The sequence below is a fragment of the Gymnogyps californianus genome, chromosome 4 (genome assembly GCF_018139145.2).
Source record: "Gymnogyps californianus isolate 813 chromosome 4, ASM1813914v2, whole genome shotgun sequence".
Lineage (NCBI taxonomy): Eukaryota > Metazoa > Chordata > Aves > Accipitriformes > Cathartidae > Gymnogyps > Gymnogyps californianus.
The window spans coordinates 57,663,836-57,690,424 of NC_059474.1; the positions used below are offsets into that span (position 1 = coordinate 57,663,836).

Below are 26,589 nucleotides of genomic sequence, written 5' to 3' on the forward strand. Positions count from 1 at the left end.
CTGTTCTTCAGCAGTGTCTATCTTACATATTCAAGCTAAACACTTGATTTAAAAGACCAGGTCTATGTTATAAATCCTTCCTGATATAATACTTCAAAGAATCACAATCCTAACTGACATTTTTATACCAGCAGAAGGAGACTATATTTCATTTAGGAAGCTGGGAAAGTTATAGTGGAAGAAAATCTTTTGCCGATATGAATTGCAGCTCTGTTGCACATTTTGCTAATACAGTGATATCAGCAAGTCCAGTTAGACTTGGCCTTATTAGAGGGAAAAGACAGGCATGCATAAAAGGTATAGCATAAGTTATTTTATTCTAAATGAATAGGAGATAACCTACAGTCAACCCATGCCAGAGTTATAGATGTAAAAACATCAGGATACACTTGAATCAGGTCTCAGAGGTATTTTAAATGGTGCTAGCTACCACAATTTAAAAACAAAGATCAATTTTTTCTGCCTTTGTTCACCCCGTATGTGGTACCTAAAATAATCTGCACAGTTCAGATGTAAGCTCCTGAACTCTCGCAAGCAAAACTATATGTATATTCAGAGGCAAGATAGAGGCAGCTAACATCCTGAACCTTCCTGTGGGAGCAGGTTTTACTACTACAATGAACACTTTACATAGGAGCACTCCAGCCATTAAAAGAATCTATCTTCACACTCTACTTCATAGCGTAGGCAATATTCTTCTTATTAACATTTAGGAAGAAAATATTGCCTTCTGTTTGCTAATGGAAACTGCTTCAGTGTCTTTTCCTACTATACCACCATTAAAAACCTTCTGTGCTAGAGGAAGAGGGATGGGCTGATCGAAAAGCAATAAAAGTTCTGGATTCCTCCTCAGGCTGTTATTTTTAAATTGCCCTGGAAGCTGCAGGCACTACAAAGACAAAGCCTTTCTTGTTTTCCTCCACAGGAAATAATAGCTGAAAAAATATGCAAATTCTCCAGGTAGCTAAGGCAATCCTGAGTAAATGAAACTATTCCTTTGGATGTTTAAGGAACCTTAGCCTAAATCTTAATTGTGGAGAAGGGAAAAGAGGTATGGGAAATAGCTGCATGTATCAGCTTTACACATACTTAAAATACAGGATGGCTAAGAAAAGCTGTAGCTTTCACCTACCTACAAAAGTCTGTGTAGTGGGCTGACCCTGGCTGCACACCAGCTGCCCACCAAAGCCGCTCTGTCACTCCCCCTCCTCAGCTGGACGGGGCCGGGGAGAAAATAAGATGGAAGGCTTGTGGGTTAAGGACAGGGAGAGATCATTCACCAATTACCATCATGGGTAAAACAGACTCAACTAGGAGAAAATTAATTTAGTTTATTGCAAATCAAATCAGAGTAGGATAATGAGAAAATAAAAACCAAATCTTAAAACACCTTCCCCCCACCCCTCCCTTCTTCCTGGGCTCAGCTTTGCTCCTGATTCCTCTACCTCCTCCCCCCAAGAGGTGCAGGGGGATGGGAAATGGGGTTTAGGGTCAGTTCATCCCACGCTGTTTCTGCCGCTCCTTCCTCCTCAGGGGGAGGACTCCTCACACTCTTCCCCTGCTTCAGCATGGGGTCCCTCCCACAGGAGACAGTTCTCCACAAACTTCTCCAATATGAGTCCTTCCCGCGGGGTGCAGTCCTTCAGGAACAGACTGCTCCAGTGTGGGTCCCCCATGGGGTCACAAGTCCTGCCAGCAAACCTGCTCTAGCGTGGGCTCCTCTCTCCACGGGTCCTGCCAGAAGCCTGCTCCAGTGCAGGCTCCCCATGGGGTCACAGCCTCCTTCGGGCATCCACCTGCTCCGGCATGGGGTCCTCCACGGGCTGTGGGTGGATATCTGCTCCACCGCGGACCTCCATGGGCTGCAGGGGGACAGCCTGCCTCACCATGGTCTTCACCACGGGCTGCAGGGGAATCTCCGCTCCGGCGCCTGGAGCACCTCCTCCCCCTCCTTCTTCACTGACCTCCGTGTCTGCAGGAGTTGTTTCTCTCACATAGTCACTCCTCTCTTCGGCTGCAGTTGCACAGTTTTTTCCCAACCCTTCTTAAATACGTTATCACAGAGGCACTACCACCATCGCTGATGGGCTCAGCCTTGGCCAGCACCGGGTCTGTCTTGGAGCCGGCTGGCATTGACTTTATCGGACATAGGGGAAGCTTCTAGCAGCTTCTCACAGAAGCCACCCCTATAGCCCCGCCGCTACCAAAACCTTGCCATGCAAACCCAATACAGTCTGAGATGTTTTCATGTTTAGAGATGCTCCCCTCATCACAGAAGGAATGGAGAGGATTGCTGAGTGCTGGTCATCGACAGCAAGACTTGAGATCCTTTTCCAGTGCTCAGCCTGAGCCGGTTCTTGACATCTGAACAAAACTTGGAGCAGCTTGGATGAAGAGAGGGAGCACAAGCTGTGAAGAACAACTCAGGGGTGCGAGCGGAGAGCTGGAAGACCCAATACTTTCTCAACTACCTAGTCACGGTGGTAAAGCATTAAGTGTAACCCGCGCGTGGCTGCAACAGGTTTGAAGGAGTGTAACAGAATCTGGCAGGATACGCAGAAATAGCTGAAGGGAGGCTTGTGGGTGTAAGAGCTAGGTCTAGTCAGGAAAAAGCCATGAATGCCGCCACAGGAAGCTCCCGAGAGGCGGTCACAGTGCCTACAAACATCCTTTGTAACAGCAGCTGGGCTAAGCACAAGACTGTGCTGGGGCTGGGGGGTGGAGGGGGCTTATGTTCCGCAAAATGAAGAGAGGCAAAGCTGATCCCACCCGAGGCCCTGGAAGTGGGAATTTAACGTATTCAGCTTGAACAACACCCACACACAAATTCCTCTTCCTCCTCCCCCAACCCCTCTTCAAGTTCGTAGTATTATTAGCAGTTAGGCAGAGGACCCAAGGTGCTGCTATGATGTAAGTCAGTCACCTTGGACACTGCTGATGTCTGGATGCAACTCTGCCCCGGCACAGCTTCTCTCTTGCAATAATCCCGTGGCATCCGCTTCATTTGCTCCTGGAACTGAGACACTAAATAACACTGAAACACAGATATGTGAACACAGATATGACAGTTCCCATGAAAGTTGTGTGGAATACGTCACTCTATAACAAGAAACTTTTCCTATGCAGGGTTAAAACCCCAGTTTTTTCATTATTCTGTATTAAAGCAAAAAATGAACCCTCATTTTCACAAAGGGCTAAAGGAATATATTCAGATCTCTGCACAATCTTTTCTATTTGAAATTCTATGCTATTACAAATATTTTTGCCCTATTTTAACAGCTAAGGTAGCTTATATCACTATTTCAGATACTTGCAAATCCACAAAGAAACTAGTAGAAGGGAAAAAAGGAAGTCTGTGAGCTGAGGAGAAAGGAAGAGGGTTTCTGAATACCTCTCCCCCCTGCCCAAATCAAACAAACCTTTTGTCCCATGAATGCTACGGGAGGGACAGTGGCATATTAGGATCCCCATTCCAGGTTACATGGATCCTAATACTTGGCCTCCCAAATTCCAGACCCTGGCCCTTGCGCCTTCAGACACTGTTGGCAGGCTAGCCAACCTGTAACCCAAGCAGGGAGCTTGCCACAGGTCTTAGATTAATACGAATCTGACACTGTGCAACATCAGAAGTGGTGTGGTGGTTTGTAGTTTTTCCTCTGTCTGATTACAACTCAAGGGATAAAACAGGTACCATAATACAGCTAGGTAGGGTCTGTGTCCTAGCGTTTCTTTGTGAACATGTTTTTGCAGCCCGGAGATTGGAATCAACTTTCTATAAGCTTAAGACTCTTCTAAATCTCCAACATGCCCTGGGTCTTCTCTCCAAATTGCATTTAGAAATCCAATCCTTCTCCCCAGGCTTAAACCCATCTACGTTCAAGCCTTGAAAGATCCAATGCCAATATCCAGTGAGAAGAAGTTCTGTAACACTTGCTAGTAAATTAAAATACAGGATCTTCCAGCAGATTTGGGAAAGCACACATGAGCAGAGTCTTCCCTCTGAAATACAAATCACTGAGGGGAAAGAAACTGAACTTTTAGAATATACACAATCCATTTGCTACTTTGAGTATCATGAAGGAAGATGTGCACTTGTATACATCGACTTCTGTTTCTATCTCCTACAGAAATTGCTGGAAAAGGTTTTCCAACTGATTTCAAAACTCTAATAGACTTATTTTTAAAAAAGCAATGAAACTAGCTGACAGGGCTAGAAAAGGGTTTTTATCTACCAACACTGTCACTAACTACTAAAGAGATTTCTGCCTTTGCTACCTCCTTGTATAAGAAAGTAGTAATTTTAAATAATAATCATACAGGCTATGGTAGAACAGTTAAGACACTAGAGGCTTCTTTTTCCAAGATAGGTTGGCAGACAATACTACTTTGACACATGCAAGGCTCGCGAATTTTATAGCAATACTTAACAGCATGGAATACTTAGGTGAGCAAAAAGTCTTAGGTGTCAATAAGTTAGCTTCCTTTCTGGCACACCTGAGACACATAAGACAATTCCCTTCATTTCCTTCTATTTTTCCCTCTCTCACATCATCAAAACAATGCGGTTCAATCAGACTGTGCTTTTAACTAAAATACACACTGCCTACCACTTATTTTCCATTCATATTCAACAGGACAGTATTAAGGTTCTTTACAGATTAAGAAAGCTTGAAAACACTGTTTTGGCTCTCTTCCGCTCTTTTTACAGGTTAGGGGCCATTTATCTTCTGCCAACACTCTTTTCTCCTCCCTCAGAGAATTACAACCCACCACCACCATGATCCATGAAGTTTCTCACTGTATAAAAACAAAATAGGCCACTTAAAATTCTCACTTTAAATAGAATATGTTAACAGTTGATTTTTGAAATTGTTTAAAAGAAAATACATTTTTTCCCTAAGAAACTGTATAATTTGGGATAAACTTCATTAACTCTGCACAATATAGACAACTCTGACCAGGTGAAGCATTTTAAGTATGGGAAAATGGGGTGAAAGAAAAGCAGCAATGATTTCCCAGATTAATAATATTTTTATTAATAACATTTAAGAATGACAGTTTCAGTAAGTTCAATTTATTAAATATCCACATAAATCTGGGGTTTTTTTATACTCCAAAATACCCAACTTTTACAATTTCAAACTTCAGTGCTTTGAGCTAAAAACCAGGAGCATATAATAGTGAATTCCTCCAACATATTCAATTCATAGATTTGCAAAGTCAGAAGGAATACTAGGATTATCAAAGTTTGACCTCCTGTGTAACATAGGTTTTGGGCTTCCCTGATTTAACTACTGTTTCAGTCCAGTAACCAGGGGATTTTTCTTTGAGGAAAAACACCAACGCTGCTGTTTCACAGAACACAACCAACAAAATTAGCAAGCAGCCGTACTACTTCTTGAGTTTCTTTTGAGCAGCCTTCTTCTTGACCATTTGTAACCTTTTCATAGCATTGAGCTGAGATTCCTGAGAAGTCGGGCCTTTTAGGGAGGTTGACTGATTACCAGTATCTGCCGTGGTTTTGCTTGCGCTGCTCCCACTGTTACCCGCAGTCCCGCTGTTGCCATTCCCACTGCTCACCTGGCTGCTGGTGCTCGGCGCAGTACTGCTGGGACTAGGAAGACCTACTTTGCTGACATTGTCACTGCTTACTGAACGGCTAAGAGTGGTTTTCCCCAGCGTCAGAGGTGGAGGAGGTTTCAGCTGAACAGGGTTTGTGTTGTTGTTGGCAGAAGCTATTTTTGACCCTAGTCCTGTTTTGGAAGTTTGCAACCCTGACAAACCCACAGGTTTCTGGTTATTTGAAGAAGCTGCAGGTTTCCCACTGGCGCTCTGTGCTGTTGATCCCAGTTTGGCAGTTGATGGGTTGGCAGAGGAAGTTTTGGCTGCAAAAGCAGCCCATCCTGTAAGGCCACTGGTTGCTGAAGAGGAAACGCTTGTGCTGGCCGAGTTCCCCGAAATTGCTGCTGAGGTCTAAAATAAATAAAGCATTCTTATTATAGTAGCATCTATTTGTGTAACATATCACAGCAGGAATAGATCGAGCCTCTGTTTCAGTTCTTTTCCCAAGAACACCCAGTGGACAACATTTCATCACTGGTCACTACGGTTAGAAGTATTAACAAGAAAAGGAAAGGATGCCAGCCAGGTGCAGCCAACTTTTAATTTCCCAGCCACATAAAACCAATATTACCTTTTCTTCTCTTTCTTCTATATGGCTAACAGGCTATCATACGGCATTGTTATCCCCCCATAAACTCTAAAAGATTGTTTAACTGAAGTAACTACAAAAAGCCCAAATTTGTCAAGTATAAAAAAGGGAAGCAAGCCACCACCATTGTTTACTGTTGTTACCTGGTGTCACTTTTTAACAAGATGACAGACGCTCAGACAAAAATCAGACACTGAGCCATTAAGTATTGCATTTAGTACAGTCTTTTGATCAAAGTAGCAGTGTCTAAACTTTTTCCTTTCCTTCCCTTCCCCCCTCTTGGTTCTTAGCAGCCTGTACCATAGATACAATTTAAAAAAAAAAAAAAAAAAAAAGTCACTGGACTTCTTTCCTGTAGTCTTCCCATTCAGGTACTGCAGAAGACAAACTTACTGCAAACACAGTTTTCCTTGCCTGCAAAGTGCTATACACACTAACTACAGTTCCCACACCTTAAACTCTATAATCCCCAGCTTTCAGATGGGGATAATACACACGTTGAATTATTAAACCAGAGTTATACCAAACGGCAGAGTCAAAACAGAAGTTAAAACCCTCTATTCAAGTAATACCCCTTCTATAATATATCCAGACAGTTTCTAAACAGTAAAGATGATGGATGAAATCAGGCCTCACTCTTACAACCCGTTTAGGCACATACATAACTCTGCTGAGGTGAAAAAAGTTATTCACGAGTATAAGTGCTTGAGCGATAGCCATCATATTATTCATGATAGTTTGCATCCAGGCAGAGCAATGGCAAACATAACTGAACACATGAATAATTGCTTTGATTCTGAGTCAAAGATCTGTTTTCCTAGGTAAGGGTCATGCTTTGTTAGACTACTATGTTATTTGTTACGCTGCTTCTGGTTTACCACCTTTGACCAACTTGTGACAATATTTATTAAATAACTTGGAGAAACAGAAACATGAGGCAACATATATAAGAAGCAGCAGCCTCCTAAATTAGATCTCACAGACTCAGCTAGAGTTTCCCTATTATAGAATCATAGAACCGTCTAGGCTGGAAAAGACCTCCAAGATCATCGAGTCCAACTGTTAACCCAGCACTGCTAAGTCCACTGTTAGCATGAGGAGAAGCCTTCTATCAAAGTATGCATAAGTTACTTGACCACAGAGAGCAAATCGTATCTTTTATACAATTCATAGAATCATGGAATGGTTTGGGTTGGAAGGGACCTTAAAGATCAGCTAGTTCCAACCCCCCTGCCATAGGCAGGGACACCTTCCACTAGACCAGGTTGCTCAAAGCCCTGTCCAACCCGGCCTTGAACACTTCCAGAGAGGGGGCATCCACAACCTCTCTGGGCAACCTCTTCCAGTGTCTCACCAGCCTCACAGTAAAGAATGTCTTCCTAATATCTAATCTAAATCTACCCTCCTTCAGTTTAAAGCCATTACCGCTCGTCCTATCACTACACTCCCTGATAAAGGGTCCCTCCCCATCTTTCCTGTAGGCCCCCTTTAGGTACTGGAAGGCCGCTATAAGGTCTCCCCGGAGCCTTCTCTCCTCCAGGCTGAACAACCCTGAGTCCCTCAGCCTGTCCTCATAGGAGAGGTGCTCCATCCCTCTGATCATCTTTGTGGCCCTCCTCTGGACCCACTCGAGCAGGTCCATGTCTTTCTTACGCTGGGGGCCCCAGAGCTGAACGCAGTACTCCAGGTGGGGTCTCACGAGAGCGAAGTAGAGAGAGGGGGAGAATCACCTCCCTCGACCTGCTGACTACACTTCTTTTGATGCAGCCCAAGATGCGATTGGCTTTCTGGGCTGCTAGCACACATTTATGAGGATTTCTACTTGTATAAAATATCATTAAAAAAAATCCGTAGAGTAAATTCTGTTCTCTCCCTTGTAACATAAAACCACAGTCAAGAGCTGGATGCTTTAGGGACTTACAGTCGAATTGAGGGTTTTTTTCCCCACACTCTTAGTGTTAATGCAAAACCACTACGCTATGGTACTACTCAGTACACAGACTATTTTCCTTCATGGTTCTTGTGAGAAAAGATTGGTCTAATTGAAACAATGATGATCTATGCAGTGAAATGTAAACTCTTCCTCTGGAAAATTTAAACTACATTACCTTGACTTCTGTTCTCTTGAATGCTAGAAAAGTTGGTGGCGTCTCAGGTTTTAACTTAATTTCTGGCTTCTTGACCAATGGATCCTTCACAGCTGGTGCAACTGAAACCACTGCAGGAGCTGGTTTTTGAGGTGGTTTTTGTGTCTTCTGAGCCTGTATAAGTGGTAGGAAAAAACCCCAAATGAGTTATGTGCCCCGTAACATTGCCTGTTTTGACTGTTAAAAAGCATGAGCATTATCGGATTGCAATCTAGCCTTTACAATTTCAAGCTGAACAGTGCCTGAGAAATAAGGTAATAGGGGATGTGGAGGTAGTGCTGAGTATGGTACTGGGGACAGAGTCCAGCCAAAAAGCATACTGAATAGGACTTGCTATTTCAGCATGGAAAGAGCAGCAGTGTTGACACTTAGGGAACAGGAAAGTACTGGGCCTTCACAGAAATAAGGCAAAGACAGGTGAACTTGAGGAAGACAGGGACATAATCCAGCAGTACTGGGAAGCAAGCTGCAAGAGTCTGCTAAGAAGTGGCAGGTAAAATGGCAGAATTTATTCCAAAACAAAACAGGAAAGGGCATATTGAAGGCAAACGTTGAATGGCTGCAATGGCTATCCTGTGCAGTAACTGACCTCAAGCAAACACTCCTCTGAGTTCAAAGGCCTGATGATCATCAGAATAATGATGTATTTCAGTCAGTGATGATAACTCCTAGGCCAGGATCTTACATTGCCTTCTTTTCTTGTTTCTTAGAAGAGCCATTTCAACAGATAACAATTTGCTAAGTTATCACAGAACAGAACATATTTTCTGCTGTATAAAAGGGTTTGATTTTAAAATGTCAGAACTAAAGTTGTGCGAACTAATGGTTAATGTTTCATGCACCCAAAGATGCTTTCTTACTCTGATCTTTGTTTCTCATAAAGAGATGAGTGGGATTCCTGTAGGATCAGGAATAACTGGTCTGTTTAGTCAAGAAATTAACACGCAGATCAATCAAAATAAAGAGATCTTTTTCCTGGAATGTGCTACCCTCAGCTTATCGTCAAGCCTGAGAACACTCAACACTTAAGATCTGGACTGAAATCTGCAGTCTTGTCTTACAGGAAAACAACCATTCATGTCCAAAGCTGAGAAGAAAACTAAAACTGTAGGGCTATTTGGTAGACATGTACTAAAAACTGAGTATCACCTGAAATAAAAAAAGTTTTCAGCTGCTGCTTACCAAGTAGGAAATAATCCAATTTCACTCTTCTTCACTCAACTTCTGCTTTTTAAAAAGCTTTGTTTAAGAAGCACATTACAGAATACTCTTTGAAATGCTACATCAAGAAACATAGCTGCAGCAAGGGAAGCACTGCTGAGAAAAATGGTTCTCCAACGTGCTTCCAAAGATTTCTGCAACCCATAAAATACTCTCATGTATTAGAAATAGCCTGCTGTATTCAAATAGTGCTCATACGAGACAAAAAACTGACTCCTACCATTCTCTTCATCTGCCTGGTACAGCGGGCACAATACCATACAAGTCGAGGATCATTCACTTCCTTGTCTGTCACCTGAGGTTTATGGCAATCCTGGTGGTAGAGATTATGGCACTCCTGACACTCCACTAGCTGATTCCCAGAAATAACTGTCATTTGCCTGCAGAGCAAATAGTTAAGAACAGATTATGGGAGAAAGCACTTAAAGGATTATCCCATTGTTGCAAATTTTGCAAGGCTTAAGATAAAACCTAAAAATATTTTTGCTTTCACATATATTTTCTACCTGTGGCAAATGGTATGTATTCCTTTTCCTCCTGTATGAGTTCTTCCCAGCAAATATTTTAGAAATTTTATATTTTTTAAAGGTAATTTCTTTCAAGAAAATCTAAAACTTCTATACTGTTAAACATGTGTATATGACACTTTTGACTTCCCTGTTTGATTTTTATATTAGAAATGTAAGTCTCACCTGCTTTGCTTCACCTGGGCATTTTATGGATACCTCACTGTATACCAATTATGACTTCCTCATTACATTAGCCTAGTCTACATCTGGATAATTTTGCTGTAAGCTCTAGAGCAATACAGTTCGAGAACAAATAATTTCTCAATGACAAGCCTGTAAAAGTGCTTTCTGCTACAGAATTTAAAAGCATCATCATCCAAGCTGTATACTACTTTAAAGATGTTTTATTAGCCATCCTTTTGGTCCCTACTACACAGACAGACACTTGGAATTCGAGATAATACCAGAATCATGGAAAGATGGAATAGAAAGGATTAACTGTGCAGTCCTGCCTTGAAGCAAACATGTAAGCTGGTGATGAGGACTTAATTTTGCGTGGGCCTCTGCTGAAAGTAATCACGCTAAATGACAAATTAGTGAAATACACATGACTGGGAGTATGTCTGTGAATTAACCAAATACCATTTTCCTAATGATTTCTTCTTTCAGATGACAAATCAAGCTATTTAATTGCTAAGCTGCTTTTGTTCATATCCCCGAGGAGCAGGTACCCAGGTAACCATGGAAACTCTATTTGTAGATGGGTGGGGAAAGGTAATACTTTATTTCTTTATATAACAGGAAAATGAAGTCTGAAGATATAGTCCATATGGATACTAGACCACTTTCTAAGAAATATTTCTCTTTTAAATGGGCTATATAAAAACAGAGGGAGAAACCTTTCTGAAGTTCCAGGGCCCATTATTTTAGATGCAGGATATTTCAAAAGCCGTTGTGTTTGTTTGTTATTCCTAAATAAATCGGGTCAGAACAAAGCAGTGATGTTTCAACCCCATGTTTTAAGGGAGGAGACTCACCCTATTTTAAAATTACAATGAACAATCCCAGACTGATTAAAAAATCATGAACTCTTCATGCCCAGAAACAAGTTAAAGCGGAGTTATTTTTAAATGATATGATAACAAAGAAACAAACCTACTGTTTTTTTACCTTCAGAAAACAAACAAACAAAAAAGTATTCATAAAAAATAAGGTTGTTCTTTCAAAACCAGGCTTTTTAAAAGACATATATTTTGGGGTTTTTTTGAGAGACAGAGTTCACTATCATCTGCATGTAGTATTTCTTCATATAACTGAGGAGCCATATAACTGGTGAGTCTTGTTTTTCTAAGATCTCCAGGTATTGGAGAGGGTGAAGTTATTTTAATACTCCCTCTCTCCTTATGCCTAACTTGGTATAAAAGAACAAGAAGAAAAACTCCACAGGCATCAACGTTCAATACTCCTAATCACCATGAAAATACATTTGACACTTGGCAAATCTTGAAGAAACGTTTAATAACTCTACTTTAGTTTCTACATCTATAAAAAAGGAATAGTTCATATTCAAATGCACTTTTCTGCATTTGTGAACCCACAGCTGGGTTCTTGTTAACTTGTCTTCTTAAGCAATACAAATATAAACCCTTTGGCTATGAACTCCACTGACTCTGCAATTGGACATGATGTTTTCACTCATAATTGGCTGAATAATTGATTGAGTTATTAAAAGATGTCATTTCCCAAATACTATTCATACTTGAGTTATTTTACAGAGTATCCAGTGCTTTTATATTTCATATGTACTGGGATGTTGTTATTTCGGCTCAAGATGGCCAACCCCAAAAAGGGCCCACACGTTGAAAGCTGAGCAGTAAATAGTGGAATACTGTCTAACCAACGTGTTGGATTCAGAAAGTCTGAAGCACGAGTACTCTGAAAAACATCCTGTCCAGCATGAGCTGGAGATCGAGAACCACGTGACATCAGTTCCAGCAGGTTTCATGTCAAATGAAAACAAATCCTGAGCACTGGGTGACTGTTGCCATCCCCTCTCTAATGGTTTTTTCCTTTCCCTGCTGTGCTTCTCCCTCCCTCTGGCATCAGCCTAATGAGAGCTATTTTAGTTAGCCAGGATAGATGCATCTTTTGCAAGAGCACTATGAATTTGTGAGCACGATTAGCTAGAAGCAACGCCTTCAGCAGCCAGGTTAAACATTGACTGTGGAACAGCTAATGGAACCACATACCTGGCCTATGCTTTTCAAAGCAAAGTCTTGGCCACACCAGGCACAGTAGCTGCATTTTCTTTCTTTACTTTGCAGGCATTTCTTATTATGCTGGTACATGTTTTCCTTTGCCAGGGAAGATGCAGAATTAATAATCCACAGCAGCTCAAGACTGTCTAAACAAAACTTTTCTTTATCCCCTCCTGCCAAATAACTTAATACCATACTGGTTTTAGTAGCATTTTAACATACTGCTGAACAGGGCTTTGCCCCTTTAGGAGACAGCAAAAATGGAATTTGCAGGAAGAAAGGTAAAACTGAAATATTTGTTTCATACTTCAAATGTTTTAACTGTTCTTCCTTTTTCAATGTCTATAGTAAGAAATGAAACATTTGAGCTAACACATGGGAATAATTTGACATGAAATCTCATCAGTCCACAATTGCTTAACAGTATAATTAGCTGTAACGATGGAAATTTATCCTCCATGGACTGGAGACACCTCCTTATCTGCACAACAGGAACGACCACGGAAATGACTGAAGAACAAAGTTACAAAGCACAGTTTCCCAACTGACTTAAGCTGAGCTAAAATACATACTGCTACCAAAAGGCCAGTCCCACCTTCCTCTCTGTCCTGGCTCTACGTTCCTGCATCCACACACGTGCCAGCATAAGCATTTACACTCACTAAGCTGACTGAAACCTAAACCTACTGAAAAACCCAAGTGGAGAGCTGATCCAGAAGCTGATTCAGCTGATCACAAACCTGTGTGGGTAAAACACCCCCTAAACAGGACAGGGAAGGAGGTACAATTGGGAGAGCCAAACTGTTCCTTTTGGCAGCAGTGGGGACTTACAAGGATATAAATCATCTGTGAAACCAAATCCTGATTCTAGTGATTTGATCCCAGGGTGGATATTCAAAAGCGTATTTTATCCTTCTGTTAACACTAAATATATTGTTAGCAGAATGTTACTCAGATCCAATTTTAGACCCCTTACTGAAAAGTAAAAAGAACCTCTTCACTGCAAGATATATTTACACTGTTAACTGAAAAAACATGGCTACGTGTAAACTAATGTCAAATGATTATGAAAAGAGGAGCAACACATACAGATTCATAATAATGCTACCTAAAAATGTTTTCAGAAGAGAACTGATGTTTTGAAAATGCTTATCATTAGCCATTAATATTTTAACTTGTTTTCCAATAATTAAAAATCAGTATTTGTCATGATATGTTTTGCATCATGTCTAGTTTTATTATTTTTCACTTGCCCTTTCCTGAAGAAGAAAAGTTGGTTTTCTCATTAAAGGTTCCATTTTCAAGAAACCATTCTTATTCATGAAGGATGCTTAAATGTATTATTAATTTTTGATATGTGCTTAAGTGATTTCCAGAAGAAAAACTACAGGAAGCATTAACTCAATAGTACACAATAAAAAAAAAAGGTAACTACACAATTGCAATGAAGAAACGTTGACCTACCTGCAAACAACACAGGCTAATCCCATTTCCATAGCAAAGTCATCAGCACTGGTTTCCTCAAAGCTAGATAAATCCGGCATGGATAAATCCTTGCTCGTCTGAACCGTAATAGGAGAAGAACGAGCCTCTTGCTTCTCTAGTCTGGGCTTCTTTGGTGTATCAGCTCCTTCAGCGGTATCCCCTTTTGTCTATTACACACACACACACACACACACACAGAATGTGAAAATGCAAAAAGCTAATGGATATTAGTAACATGAGAAAATGACTGGAACAATTAGGTTAGCAGTATAAGAAGGTGTACTTTACACAGCATACACGCAACATTTTCCTTAGATACATATTTTGTTTAAAATATTTATGAACTAGAAACTCAAGTCCACTTTTTGTAGTTCACCTCAAAATCCTTGAAAAAGCTTTGGGAATCCCACATTTCAGCTTGCTACATCTTAGTAACCTTTTATTATCAGGATATTTAAAACATAGCATCACAGAACCGTTTGGGTTGGAAGGTCTTCTAGTCCAACCCCCCTGCAATGAGCAGGGAAAACATTCACAGAATAATTATTACAAGACTTTTGTTGGATTGCCTAAATGGCAACATGATTGGATAATGCAGCTCACAGGCTATGCACTATTTGATTAGTTGACTTACACAGGTCAAAAAAGAGAGCTTTTGTCTAAAACATCTTCAAGTTTATTAACCAAGTTATTTCATCAGAGAACAAAAACTACTTACTTTATCAGCAGATCTCTTTTCTGTTTCTTTTTTCACCTTTTCTGATGCAGTGGGTTTGCCATTGCTGTTGCCAGAAGGCAAACTAGAAGAAGCTTTAGGCTCTTGCTTACTGGAAATAGGTTTGGTAACAGATACTTTTGGTTGCTCTGCTTCCTAAAACCAGAAACAAAAATTGAAGGCAAACCCTACACTTGAGTTACTTCCTAGTTTGCAATTAGTTAGATAACAGGATAGGCAAACATGTCATACAACATTGATGATCTATATATACACTTTTTTTTTTAAACATTTCTTAAATATTTTCATATCACATTGACAAATTAGTGTGTTTAAGCTGCAGTCAATTACTAAAAACTCCCCTTATCACTCACCTTCCAGAGGAAAAGATGCTCCCTTTCCAAAGACAGATCCTCTTTGGAACATTAATTAAAAAGGAAAACTTTTCTGCTTTTAAAATTCAAAGAGATAATGAACACAAATTTGCAGATAGTTCTGAGGACAAAATTCAGTATCAGCTGAAAACATAAGTTGACATCTGATATCATCAGACATCAATACTTCATTCCCTCATGGAGAAAAATATTGAGCTCTGCTTAATCTCAGTCCATATTCACCTATCAGATTAATAAATTTAGATCTCAACAGAAATCAATAGTTCTTATTAATGATGCATTAGTGTCAGCAATGGATAATAAGCAAGCGAGTCTGTAAATGAGTGATTAATCACACCACTGTGCATGAGCAAGGTACCCCCCACCCAGCTTGGTAAGAAGGGAGTAATTCTCTGCTGTGTACTGGGATGGGTCCTGAGCCCTGAGCTTCAGCCCCTCCCAAGTTTGCTGACTTCCAGAGTCAGAAATAGATTTCCTCATCTGCCCAGCTGTGGTAATCCTGTGCTTCTTACTCTGTTCTTGGATTTCACGGTCAACCACAAATTAATCCTGCAGCCTGAGAATGCAAGGAAAGGAATTCTTGTACTTTTTTCCATTTCTGAGCTTTGCAGTCCAGCTGATACTGGAGACACACTGAAAAGAGAGAACAAAAGATTTCTTCCTCTGGTCTGAGCCTCAGTCTCACCTGAGGGCAGGTGACTACCAGCCGAGCTGTTATTAGAACTGGCTTCCCAAGCCTCTTTGCACTATTATTCGGCTCGCTGCTTCCTCTTTAAACCACAAACCAATGCTTCTTTGAGCTCTGACATAGAGGGCACCTGAGAGTTTTGAGACCTGTGTTAGAGGGAACTGCAGTTTAGGTTTCAGGGAGTTAACAATTTGAATAGAAAGGAGTTAGACCACACAGTACAAGCATCATGTATGCTGTAGCAGTAATAGTGCCTCTTAGTTATTTAGAATCACGTACACGTAGAAATGAAATATTACTCATGTATCAGCATACAGACCATCATTAGAACATACCAGGCTGACTTCTAGGCATCCTAGGGGAGAACACTACCTCATTATCCATATGGCAATCCGTAGCAATATGAGGATGTCCCCACTTGGTTATTACCATACACTAATCTCAGATTCAAATATTCTCTCTAGCAGGTGTTTAGTGATTTTCAGTAGATGAAAAATAATGTTTGTCCATTGGATGGCAATGGTTTCAGCCTGCAAATAATTTCTGCTTTAAACCATTTGATGTTCTTCATTCTCATATGACTTCATAAACAGAATTTCAAGAAGAGAGATCCAGCTTTATCAGTAAATAGCTTGTTTTGTTTCATATTTATCTGTGGCAAAAATAATCTGCATTTTAAAGACCTTTTAGCTCTGATTGTAACGTAATTTTGGGTTCACCTTAGATAGCGTGTATGATAGCTTATGAACAAAAATGCCAAAACCGATATAAAAGTGAATACAAAAAGTACTATTACAAAGTCATGACACTTGCAATACAGTGTTGAATCTCTCTTTTACAGGTCTTGGTACACCAACAAGGTAAAGATTTTTTTTTTCCCCATTAACTTCAATTAACCGAACGGATTATGTTGCATAAAAGGAGAATGATGAATATGAACATTCCATAATGTTCCACTTTTTCTTTTTCCTCAATTTCTGATTCTCTTTTAACTTTTCAGCTATAAAAGATGAACTAGGAGTAGCAGGAGCTTTAAAAAGGCATACAAAAATGACCAATGCTCTCTAATACCAATACCTTCTGAGATGGACGATAGCTTGAGTCAGTTCCTCTGGCCAAAGACTCATCAAGAAGTGCTTTCAGCTTTTCAGCAGAGTCCTTACTCTTCGAATGCAAGAAGCCCAGGGCTTTCAGAAAAATGGGATCAAGCTCCAAGTTCACTGCAGCAGCCATAGTGGTGTCTTTGGAGGAAGGAAGGAGAAAAAAGAAAAAAAAAACAAAACAAAACCCAACAAACCAATGACAACTTTATTCATATGGAGAATAACTCAAACAGCATGTGGCTAGCTATCTCACAGAAGATTTTTTTTTTTTTTTGGTAAAATGAAATTATATTAAACCACAGCAAGGATGATATGTGAATTAAATATCATCATTAGAAGATGACTGATTGTGAACCTCAGAGCTGCAGAACTTGAATTTGGCTTTACATCTGAAATGATGTCAAATTCGTTCTTTGGCATATGTGATGTTTAGAAACTCATCATACTTACATAAATGGAACAAATATTCCATATTCTTGATATTCCATACATACAGAATATTGAAAAGTATACAAAATAAGTGTAAACTTCAAGAAAAGCAATTACTACCCTTCTCCTTAACATTATTTGCACGTGCAGTGATTTCTATCTCATTGCTCATTTAACAATAACAAAGAAAAATCTCTTGTAGAAAAATTAACTTTTGAAACTTCTGAAAAGAACAGCTCATTGTAACATACAATACAAGAGATATAAAACAGCTAGTATATGATTTTATATATATATTAAAAATCTGAAAAAATATATCGTCCATTTTTAAATTTAGCTGAAACAGTGAGAAAATTTATAACTCAGATTGTGATTTATCCAAGTCCCCTTGTGATAGCCTAGGTTTTCATGTCAAGTAATGACTATCCAGAGCTCTAAGATGCCACAGTATCAATGTAAATGCAATAAAGTGAGGAAAAGGTTAGAATGAATTTAAAAAAATGTGTTTGCTTCATAGCAATACATTGCTGCGCTCTGGAGCCTTCTCTGTTAATTTCTTTAACAAAAGCTCTAAGGAACTGCATTTACATCAGAAATTGTCCCTATCTATCTATACAAAGATAGATAGCTCTCTAACTTAATCAGTAATTAACAATTAATAATTTAAAACATAACATGGGAAGTTTCCTGCTCTTTTCCAAAATGGATGAGAAGTGGTATTGTTAATAATCCCTTCAAATCTCATTTGAAACACATCAGGACATTTTACTTTTTTTATACAGTAATCTAGAAGACATTCTTGAAAAGGCTTTCATCAGTTCTGCTCAAAAGCACTGCCTGGACAGCTTTTTCAGCTGGAGCTTCCAAGATTTTGTCTGATGAATTCCCTTTGATATTCAAGGCAGTGAACTTTTACCTCTCTGGCCAAAACACCAGCATTGGCAGCCTGGTCCCTCAACACTTGCCTAGAAGTCTCCAGGAACCTTTATCTCATGCTGAGCTTTCACGAGACACCAGAGAATCACTTGACTGAGATCATCAAGGAGTTTGACATACAGTAGACTTCATAGGGATTTTATCAATGGACCCAGCAGAGAGTTAAGAATCCTCTTCAAGAGCCTCTTCTCTCTTCCTTAATCTTTGCTACTTGTCAAATCATTTTCTGGTGGCCACAGAACTTCTGCTAGGAAGTACTACACACCAGTTACTCTGCTTTTTCACTGATCAAGCAGAGACTGCGGTGCAAGCCCCATCCAGACAATTCAGTCTCTCTCTGATGTTTACAAAAAGTGAATTCAATGCACATGGAAAGCACATACCCTCTTTTTTTATGCATCTACCTCTGATAAATTTTCAGGCTGCTACTGAGTTCTGTGGGTAGGTTATCTCTTCCATTTCTTTGTTCTGTGAATATGCCTTCCAAGTTTCAGTACCATATAATCTTAAATTAGGACTCTGCTAAACTCTTTGTTGAATGAAAACAGTAGAATTAAAACACTAATTTCAAAAATTTGGAATAATTCCCTGTTAAAAAAATCCTTTATGTTCTTTTCTGAGGCTTCTTCTGGGAATATATACTTGTGTACATAAGGAACAGGTAGCCTCAACAGTCATTAACAGCCAATTCAGGATGCCGTAGTATTTACAGAACAAGTGTAAGCATACTAATTCTGTTTTCATCTTTCTGAAGGTAACACTTCCCAGATTTATTTCTAGCTCTAGCTTTTTAGAAACATCTATTGTAAAGGAACTGTTAAAATCCAAATTTCAAAAGGGTTCTCTGTATTTATTCTTTTATTTGCATATGAAATTGCAGCAATTCTTTCTCTGTTTTTAAGGGTAATTTACAATGTCATAGGCTACTGCAGTTATAACTAACATATCACAAGAAATTTCTCATGCAAGGGAGGGAACTGGGCTTATTAAACTGTTCAAGTATGCTCAGTTTAGGCATATATTTTCAAATTAAAAAAATCTATTTGTAAGTTAAAGAAGGTAAGTATACTTAATGGAAAGATGAACACATCAATAGCTGTCTTAAAAATAGCATCATCTGAAAAAAGTAAATTGATAAATATGCTCTCCTTACTGGACCACAATAACACAACTGTGAAACAGGCTAATACCAATAACCAGCCTGGTCCAAAAGGCAAATTATTGCTGTTGGTAGTGGCCTTTTCCAGATGTTTACAGATCAGAACAGTGGTTTGATACTTATAGACCTAAGATCCAATTACATTCATTCATGTTTTCATTCATGAACTGCTCCTCTGGTGGTGAAGTCAGCATATAGCAACTTGATAGCCTTGGAGCAAGAATAGTAGTGTTTTAACGATGATGCCATAGGTTATTCTGCGCGAGAGCACTCCTTGACTTTCTGGTTGAAGTGGCATCGTTGCACAGAAAATAATTCAAATGTTGTTTAGAAAAAAGAAACAGGAAAAAAGTGAGTATGACACTGTCTTTTGCGTAGCAGTTTGATAATGCAGCTGTGAGATTAGAGGGCTGTGTTATAATCCTTGAACCCAGAGCAGAACCAGTTTTGCACAAAGCACTAACTGAAGGGAACACGCAGGCAACTCGTGGAGCAGGGACAGGAACTCAAGCGCACCCTCTTGCAAATAAGCATTAACCCATTAGCCCAGCCCTAAAAGCACCTTTCTCAGCTTAGGTCTCTGACACTCCTTCACTAATGCATAAGCACTGTCTGATGATGAATAGACAAGACCAAATATAAGGTAACAAAACTCTCTGAAGTATCTGAGATAATATTAAAAATCCTACAATGGACAATCATGGAGTAACCTCCCAATGTGGACTACTCTAAGTGGTTTAAATCCCTGGGGGAAAAAAAAAATGTTAATTAGTGGGTCATTATTCTTAAAACGTCTAAGAATTTTTTGAGTCTCTCATTTCTTGAGCATACTATTGTCTTCTGCCAAATACATACAAGCTTAATTGAGCACTATACAGAATACGTGGTCTTCCAATAGACTTATTAGATTTCCAGGGTGTAAGAGCCCCTTTCTTTTCATTTGTTTGCCAGCTATTATTTTGCATGCCTACACATGTATTATGTTATTCATCATAACTTTCAGTTAAATGGATCTACTTACATTTTCAGATATGGTCATATTTTCATCCATCTGTTTCTGAACTCTTATTTCCATTATTTTCTGAGACAGGTGTACAATTGAAGATATTATTCCAAGAAAGTGCACACCTTTAATTTATATTGCAATGCTATTATCAAACCCATTCTTTATAAACTCAGCAATACTTTTATTTTTCACTGACACTGATGATTAAAAGGACTTTCACTCACATATCCTTTTCAGCTGCCTTCAACATGTGTAGCAGTTAACTTAAAACCCAGTACATTGAATGAATAGCACAAAATTCCTTCCAATGCACTGCACTGTGTTCATCAATAATTAATTTTACTTACCGCCATAATATCAATATAATATCAATTCACCTTTTTTTCCCCCTTTGGATTCTTTTGTTCCTCAGGATTTTCTCTCTTCCTGACTAATGTAATAACTGTGACAGCGGCAGATTTTGCTTATTTACCAATAATGCCTTTTCCACATCACTTTCAGATTTAATCTAAGTCTTAATAAAGTAGATCAAGGAAAAACTTAAAAGCAGGAAAAATTGAACTTCTATTTTCAGTTTTTGTTTTAGTGTCTTAATCAGAACTTGATTCATGACAACATAATTTCTCAGTTATCTCCCATGAGGGATATTTCAAAACTCACACACTTCAGTAGTCTGGAAAACTGTATTAATCAGAACAATTGTATTAATCAGTACTTATTTACTTGACATCTTCTCCAAAGAATTTTAGAAGACTGGAGTAAAATCTTCTGCTATGGGGTTACTAGTACTGGTATTCTTCATTTTACATTCTATTCTACAGCATATTTTATACTGTACTTTTCAATTAATATTTCAATCAATATCACAGTAACCTGTTCATCCAAAATTTCTAAGATTACACTATTGCCCTATATTTGCTGTTTTCTACTCCTCACAAACAGTACGTTATTTAAGAATCACAGAATCATTTCGTTTGGAAGGGACCCCAAGTGGTCACCCTGTGCAACCTCCTGCTTAAGGCAAAGTCAACACTGAATTCAGACCAGCTTGCCCAGGACTTTGTCCAGTTGTATCTTGAAAACTTCCAAAGACAGGAATGTGACAAACCTTCTGGGCAACCTGTCCCAATGCCTAATTGTCCTCATTTCCCTACTTGGAATTGGAAGTTCCAACTTGTGCTGTCTCTCGTTCCCTGCAATGCACCTGAGTAGAAAGGCTGGCTCTATCTTCTCAATAATCTCCCTTAGGTATATAAAGGCTTCCATTAGGTCCCCCTAAGCCCACAGTAGATGACATTCAACATTCTCCCTTCATCTTCAGATCTAGTTATTTTGTCACAGAGGACAATCCAGTTGGTCAGGCATGTTTTATCCTTGGTCGATCCCAAGCTGGCTATCCCCAGTCACCATCTGCTCCTTCTTATGCCTACAAATGGCTTCCTCCATGATCTTTCCACAGGTGGAAGGAGTGAGGCTGACCAGCCTGTAGTTCTCTGGATTGTCCTTCTTGCCCTTTTTGAAGATGAAGGTAAGATTTGCCTTTCTCCAGTCTTTGGGGATCTCCCCCAATCTCATGGCCTTTCAAAGATGACAGAGAGTAGCTTCGTGAAGACGCTGTCAGCTCTCAGCACCCTTGAATGCAGTCCACCTGGCCCATGGACTTGTCAGGTAAACAATCCCTGCTTCAATCCTCTTCCACAACTTGTAGTTCCTCCTCTCCTTGAACCCTGCTTCAATCCTCTTCCACAACTTGTAGTTCCTCCTCTCCTTGAACCCCGCCTTGCGGCAAAAGGCCTGGGAGACCTTATTGGTGAAGTCTGAGGCAAAGAAGACATCGACTATCTCACCCTTATCTGTGTCTGCTGTCACTAAAACACTTGTCCCACTCAGCAGCAGCACTATATTTTCCTTACGAATCCTTTTCCTGATAAATGGCATCTTGTTCCATCGACATTGCTTGCTAGTTTCAAATCTAGCTTAGCTTTGGCTTTTGTAACACCATCCCCACATGCCTGGGCAATATTTCTACATTCCTGCTCTGTAGCCTGTGTCTGCACTTTCACCTCCTGTGTATGTCCTTTTTGCATTGGAGCCCTGTCATGAGTTCCCTGTTTAATCAAGCCCTTTTACTGTCACATCTGCCTTACCTTTCTACAATATGTTTTTTCTCATGAATAGTTGTGTTGCCACAAAAATCAGTTTTAGAAAAAACATTTATTCAAGTAAATGAGATAATCATACCCACGCAATTGAGATTTGCTAATCTCTGCTACCATCAAGCTTCAATATTCTGCAAACATGGATCTGAAGATGGTGTTTAAACAGATGTCACTGCTCATTGGTTTAAGTCACTGGTAAATTTATTGTATCTCCATTATTGTTTTCACCTTTCCCTAACTGAATGCCTACCAAAATTTATCAGGGTTACAAATTTCCTAGATATCATCCTCCTGGTGATTTCTCGCTGGAAGAACCAAACTTCAGTTAAAACTGAATTTCTGAATTAGTTACACCAAAGTCACGGCCCGATCCTTTGCAACATACTTGCTGCAAATTTCTCCCTGACGTTTCCTGTAAGAATGAAGAAAAGGCCTCTCATCTGAAACTAACTCTTTAAAAATAAAATGCTTAAAAGAATAAAATGCTACCATCTTTTAATAAAAAAAAAAATCCTATACTACAGTTGAAAGTTATATGCCCTGTATTACGCATCTATCACCTCTGCTTGCTTGGTCTGTTTCTTCCTAATTGCTGTCCCCACCCGCGGGCCAGTGCCGCCTTCGTTACGGAGCCGCGCCCGGGGCCAGCCCCTATGGCAAAGGAGGAGCTGAACCTCCCCGTTTCATTACAGCCCCAACAACCGAGTCCGCCTACACCGAAGTCAAACGCCAGGAGCCAGCGCCTCCCGTCCGACAGCAGGCTGGGCAGCTCCACACGGCTCAGTGCCCTGAGGTGGAAACCACCCGCCGGACACGCCGCCCTGAGGCAGAGCAGCGCGACAGGCTCCCGCCCCGGCAGTGCTCGAAACCGCTCCGGGGACCCTCCCGCACCCGTTACCGCCCTGGCCCGATTTCCTCAAGGCCGCGGCACCAGGCGTGCCCGTGTGCCCAAGAGGGGCCATCCCTCCAGACGCTGGCAGAAGGGACGCCAGCACCCACAGGGCCAACGCGGCCGCCTTGCCGCCCCGCCGGCTCCGCCCGGGCCCTCCCCGCCCCACAGAGAGACTCAACGCTCGCCCCGCCCCGGGGGTAATGGTCGCCAAGTGTGTGTGTGTGTGTGTGTGTGCGCGCGCGTGTGCGATCCCCTCTTCCTCCTCCCAAACCCCCTCTTCCCGGGTTCCCGCGAAGTCATGTCTCCCCCCCCGCGGGGCCGCCCGCCGCGCTCTTACCGAAGAAGACGAGGAGGCGGCTGTACGGGGGCTGCCACCGCCCGGAGCCGGGTCCGCCGCTGTGCCGGTCCCTCCGCGCAACCAGGGCCCAGAGGCAGCAGTTCCGGGCGCGCACCCCGCACTGTGCGCGGGGGGAAGTGTGCAGGCCGGGGCGGGGCCCGGCGAGGCGAGCGCGCAGGAAGGGGCGGAGTCGGGGCGGAAGCGGCCGAGGTGGGTCGGGCCGCGTGCGGGGCGGGGGAGCGCTGCGGGCGGGGTGGGGTAAGCGGCGGTTGGTGCCCACCTCACGCGCGTGGGGACGGAGCCGTTGGGGGAGGGGCGGGTCTTACTATCTCGCGGCCGTTACCGGGCCGCGGCGGCGGGAAGAGGTCGGCGCTCGCAGGAGCTGCCTGAGGGAGAGCAGCCGGCGGGTGCGCGGCGGCTCAGGGGGCAGCCCCGGGGGTCCCCCGCGGGTCCCCCGCGGGCGAGGGCGGCGGGTCTCGGCGCTCTCTGCGCAGCCCTGGGGAGCCCCGGTTCTCTGATTCCTCCTCGCCTGGGCTCCCTGACTGAGAACGGCCGCGTCTGCCCCCTTTGCCGTTAGTTCTCTGATTTGTGAAGGAGAGTAGGCTGGAAACTGCTTGTTGAGGTGTTTATCGGTGAAGACCAGTAATAGTTGATGGCGGGAAAGACACTTGTAGCCTTCGTGTCGTTCATCTGACACTTGGTGACTTATGGCTAAGCTTTTTGAGAAAAAAAAAAAAGAAAAAAAAAAAAAAAGGTTTCAGTGTTGACTACCAGGTCCGATTTTTCTGGGCTGACAAACTGCTGAGAAGCTTGGAGTGGGGGTTTTATGGAGTAGGTCTGCAAAGGAATTTTAACTCAGTGCTATTATCTTCTGCAATAACCAAGTTTTAGTGTGCTGTCTTTCTAAAGTTTGGCTTCTGTTCTTCATAGCCTGTGTCTTACTTTCTTGAACCATTAACAACTTTATTGATATACTTGTCTGAAATTCTGGTTTGAAGCTCTTCATGAAAAGCTTGCATGCTTCTCTTTGGATTCAGTTGAGGATGCAATGGTGGCCCTAAACTCATACAGCAAACTGGTCGTCTGGATGGAAATATAACTCCAACCTCCAAAGTTGTCTGCCTTAAAGCGCAAATATTACTTTGTACTAAAATAAATATTTGCTGGAGGAAAACTACGTTTTTTAGTGACTTACTATGTTGAACGTTTCTCAAATGTTGATGTGTCCGTTTAACAAAAGTTCTGGTTTACCATGTAGTAATCAACAAATAAATGAGATCCTCTTCAGGAACTGAAAGGAAGAGGATTTTTATGTACTTATTTATTTATTTTAATTTTTTAATTTTCTTGGGAAACATTTGTTTTTAAACCAACAATTTTCTTTGTTACGTTGTTAACACAGTAGCTCAGTGAAACTAATTTAACTTGTTTAGTGCATGTTGAAAGGGAAGAGAAAATGGTAACAAACAGTAAAGTCAGTGAAAATTACACTTACTTAATGTTTATTATTTTTAAATAGCCAAGATGATTTTTATACCAAAGGTAGACAACAGTATTTATCTTGTCTTTAAGTTATGTTGCAAATCCTGTGATGTTCATTACTTCTCCCTTTCCCTCTTTCAACAGTGGCTAGTGTAAATAAGGCCAGTATAGAATAAAAAAACCTATCTCTTCCCACAGAATTTGCAGTCTAATTAGAGGAAAAAAAGTGCCGGGAAAATGTCTTGTAGATTTTGTTAATTCTGTGTTCCATGTTTTGTTTTATTGTGTATGTCTGTGGCTGCTTTTGTCCTAGTAAGCTGCCAAGGGATTAATAAATTTATCACGTTTGATGGAAGGGTAGTATTTCTGTGAAAATACTTAAGTGAGAACGGGCAACCAGGTAGGCTATTAAGTCTTTCAAAGGAAAGGCTGTGCATAAATCCACAAGGAAGATGTACTCTGCAGAGCCAAAATAGTGCAGAAAAACAACTATCTTAGAAACAAAAAATGTAGGAAACGAGACAAGATGTTAGGAGGAATTCTCTGAAGTAAAAGATGGGAGAGGGATGGCATATGGCGGTGTGAGAGTGTACCATTCAGTTGAAGTGACGATGCAAGGCGGCCTTATCTTCTCACAGGAAACAATAAGGAAACACAGGTAAAGTCACTTATAGACAGAACTCCTGGACAGATTTATTTTGGTGCCTCTTCTGTGAGAGACTTGGGAATAAAATTAGCCTGATTGTAGTTTTACATTGCATTCATAGACTGAACTTAAAAAAAAAAAAAACAAAACACAGCCAAACAAACAACAAAACCCTTAAGGAAAATGTCTGATTTTTAGGGTTGCCCTAGGACAGACTTCCTATGTGATGCTGAGCTAAAAATTCTCTTTGTGCTTCAGCTTTTTCACATGTATAATGGGAGTAGAGGAAACTTCCACCTTGCAAGGCTTTGGGGAGGAAAGTCTATGAGACGTTCAGTTACTGTTGCGATGAGGGGACATAGAAGTTTTTACAGTAACTAGCAATATAAATAAATCCAGACTGAATGCTTTGCTATTCTATTGAAATAAATATTTAATAAGTTGCAGTCTATACAGAAGCCCGTTTTGTTAAAAATACTTTTTAAAGTTTTTGTGGGAATTGAAGTATTGGAGTAATTCTGTTGATGTTGAAAAGCTCAATGCAAAAAGCAGAGTGGTTTTCTGTTGCTAGCTTTCTACCTTGTAGTCTGAAAAGGTCTGTCCTCCTGGTCTGAAAAGTGCATAACTTTAAACACCCCCATAGTTAATATTTCCTATTCTTTTTCAGTTTGCTAAGAGATTGATAACTTCTCTCTAAACAAATGGAATAGTAAAATTTAAGTTCAGGCAGAAGGTAAGGGAAAAATACTAGTTAACAACATGTTAGATTAATCATTTTTGGTATATGGTTGCAGTAAAGGAAGAAGATTCA

General features: G+C 40.8%; 1 protein-coding gene across 2 annotated transcripts; it reads right to left on the minus strand.

The window, feature by feature from the left end:
* Positions 1-5,052: 5,052 nt before the first annotated feature.
* On the minus strand, positions 5,053-23,693 carry INTS12 (integrator complex subunit 12). 2 transcript variants are annotated; one of them, XM_050895656.1, is made up of 7 exons: positions 23,651-23,693; positions 16,707-16,870; positions 14,550-14,702; positions 13,811-13,998; positions 9,800-9,959; positions 8,320-8,472; positions 5,053-5,973 (listed from the first exon to the last, which is right to left on the minus strand). In XM_050895656.1, the coding sequence occupies exons 2-7, from the start codon at positions 16,860-16,862 to the stop codon at positions 5,392-5,394; spliced, it is 1,392 nt and encodes a 463-aa protein (XP_050751613.1). In that variant the 5' UTR covers positions 16,863-16,870; positions 23,651-23,693; the 3' UTR covers positions 5,053-5,391. The 2 variants fall into 2 exon arrangements, with proteins under 2 accessions (XP_050751613.1, XP_050751612.1); XM_050895655.1 differs by lacking the exon at positions 23,651-23,693 and adding an exon at positions 22,982-23,008.
* Positions 23,694-26,589: the final 2,896 nt, after the last annotated feature.

Excerpts from the sequence above, each read along its gene's own strand:
- INTS12 (XM_050895656.1), bottom strand. The coding sequence starts at position 16,862 with ATGGCTGCTGCAGTGAACTTGGAGCTTGATCCCATTTTTCTGAAAGCC. Across the intron at positions 8,473-9,799 it reads CCAGGCAGATGAAGAGAATG|GCTCAGAAGACACAAAAACC; the intron begins GTAGGAGTCAGT and ends CCACTTATACAG. Across the intron at positions 5,974-8,319 it reads TCAAGAGAACAGAAGTCAAG|ACCTCAGCAGCAATTTCGGG; the intron begins GTAATGTAGTTT and ends TATTTATTTTAG.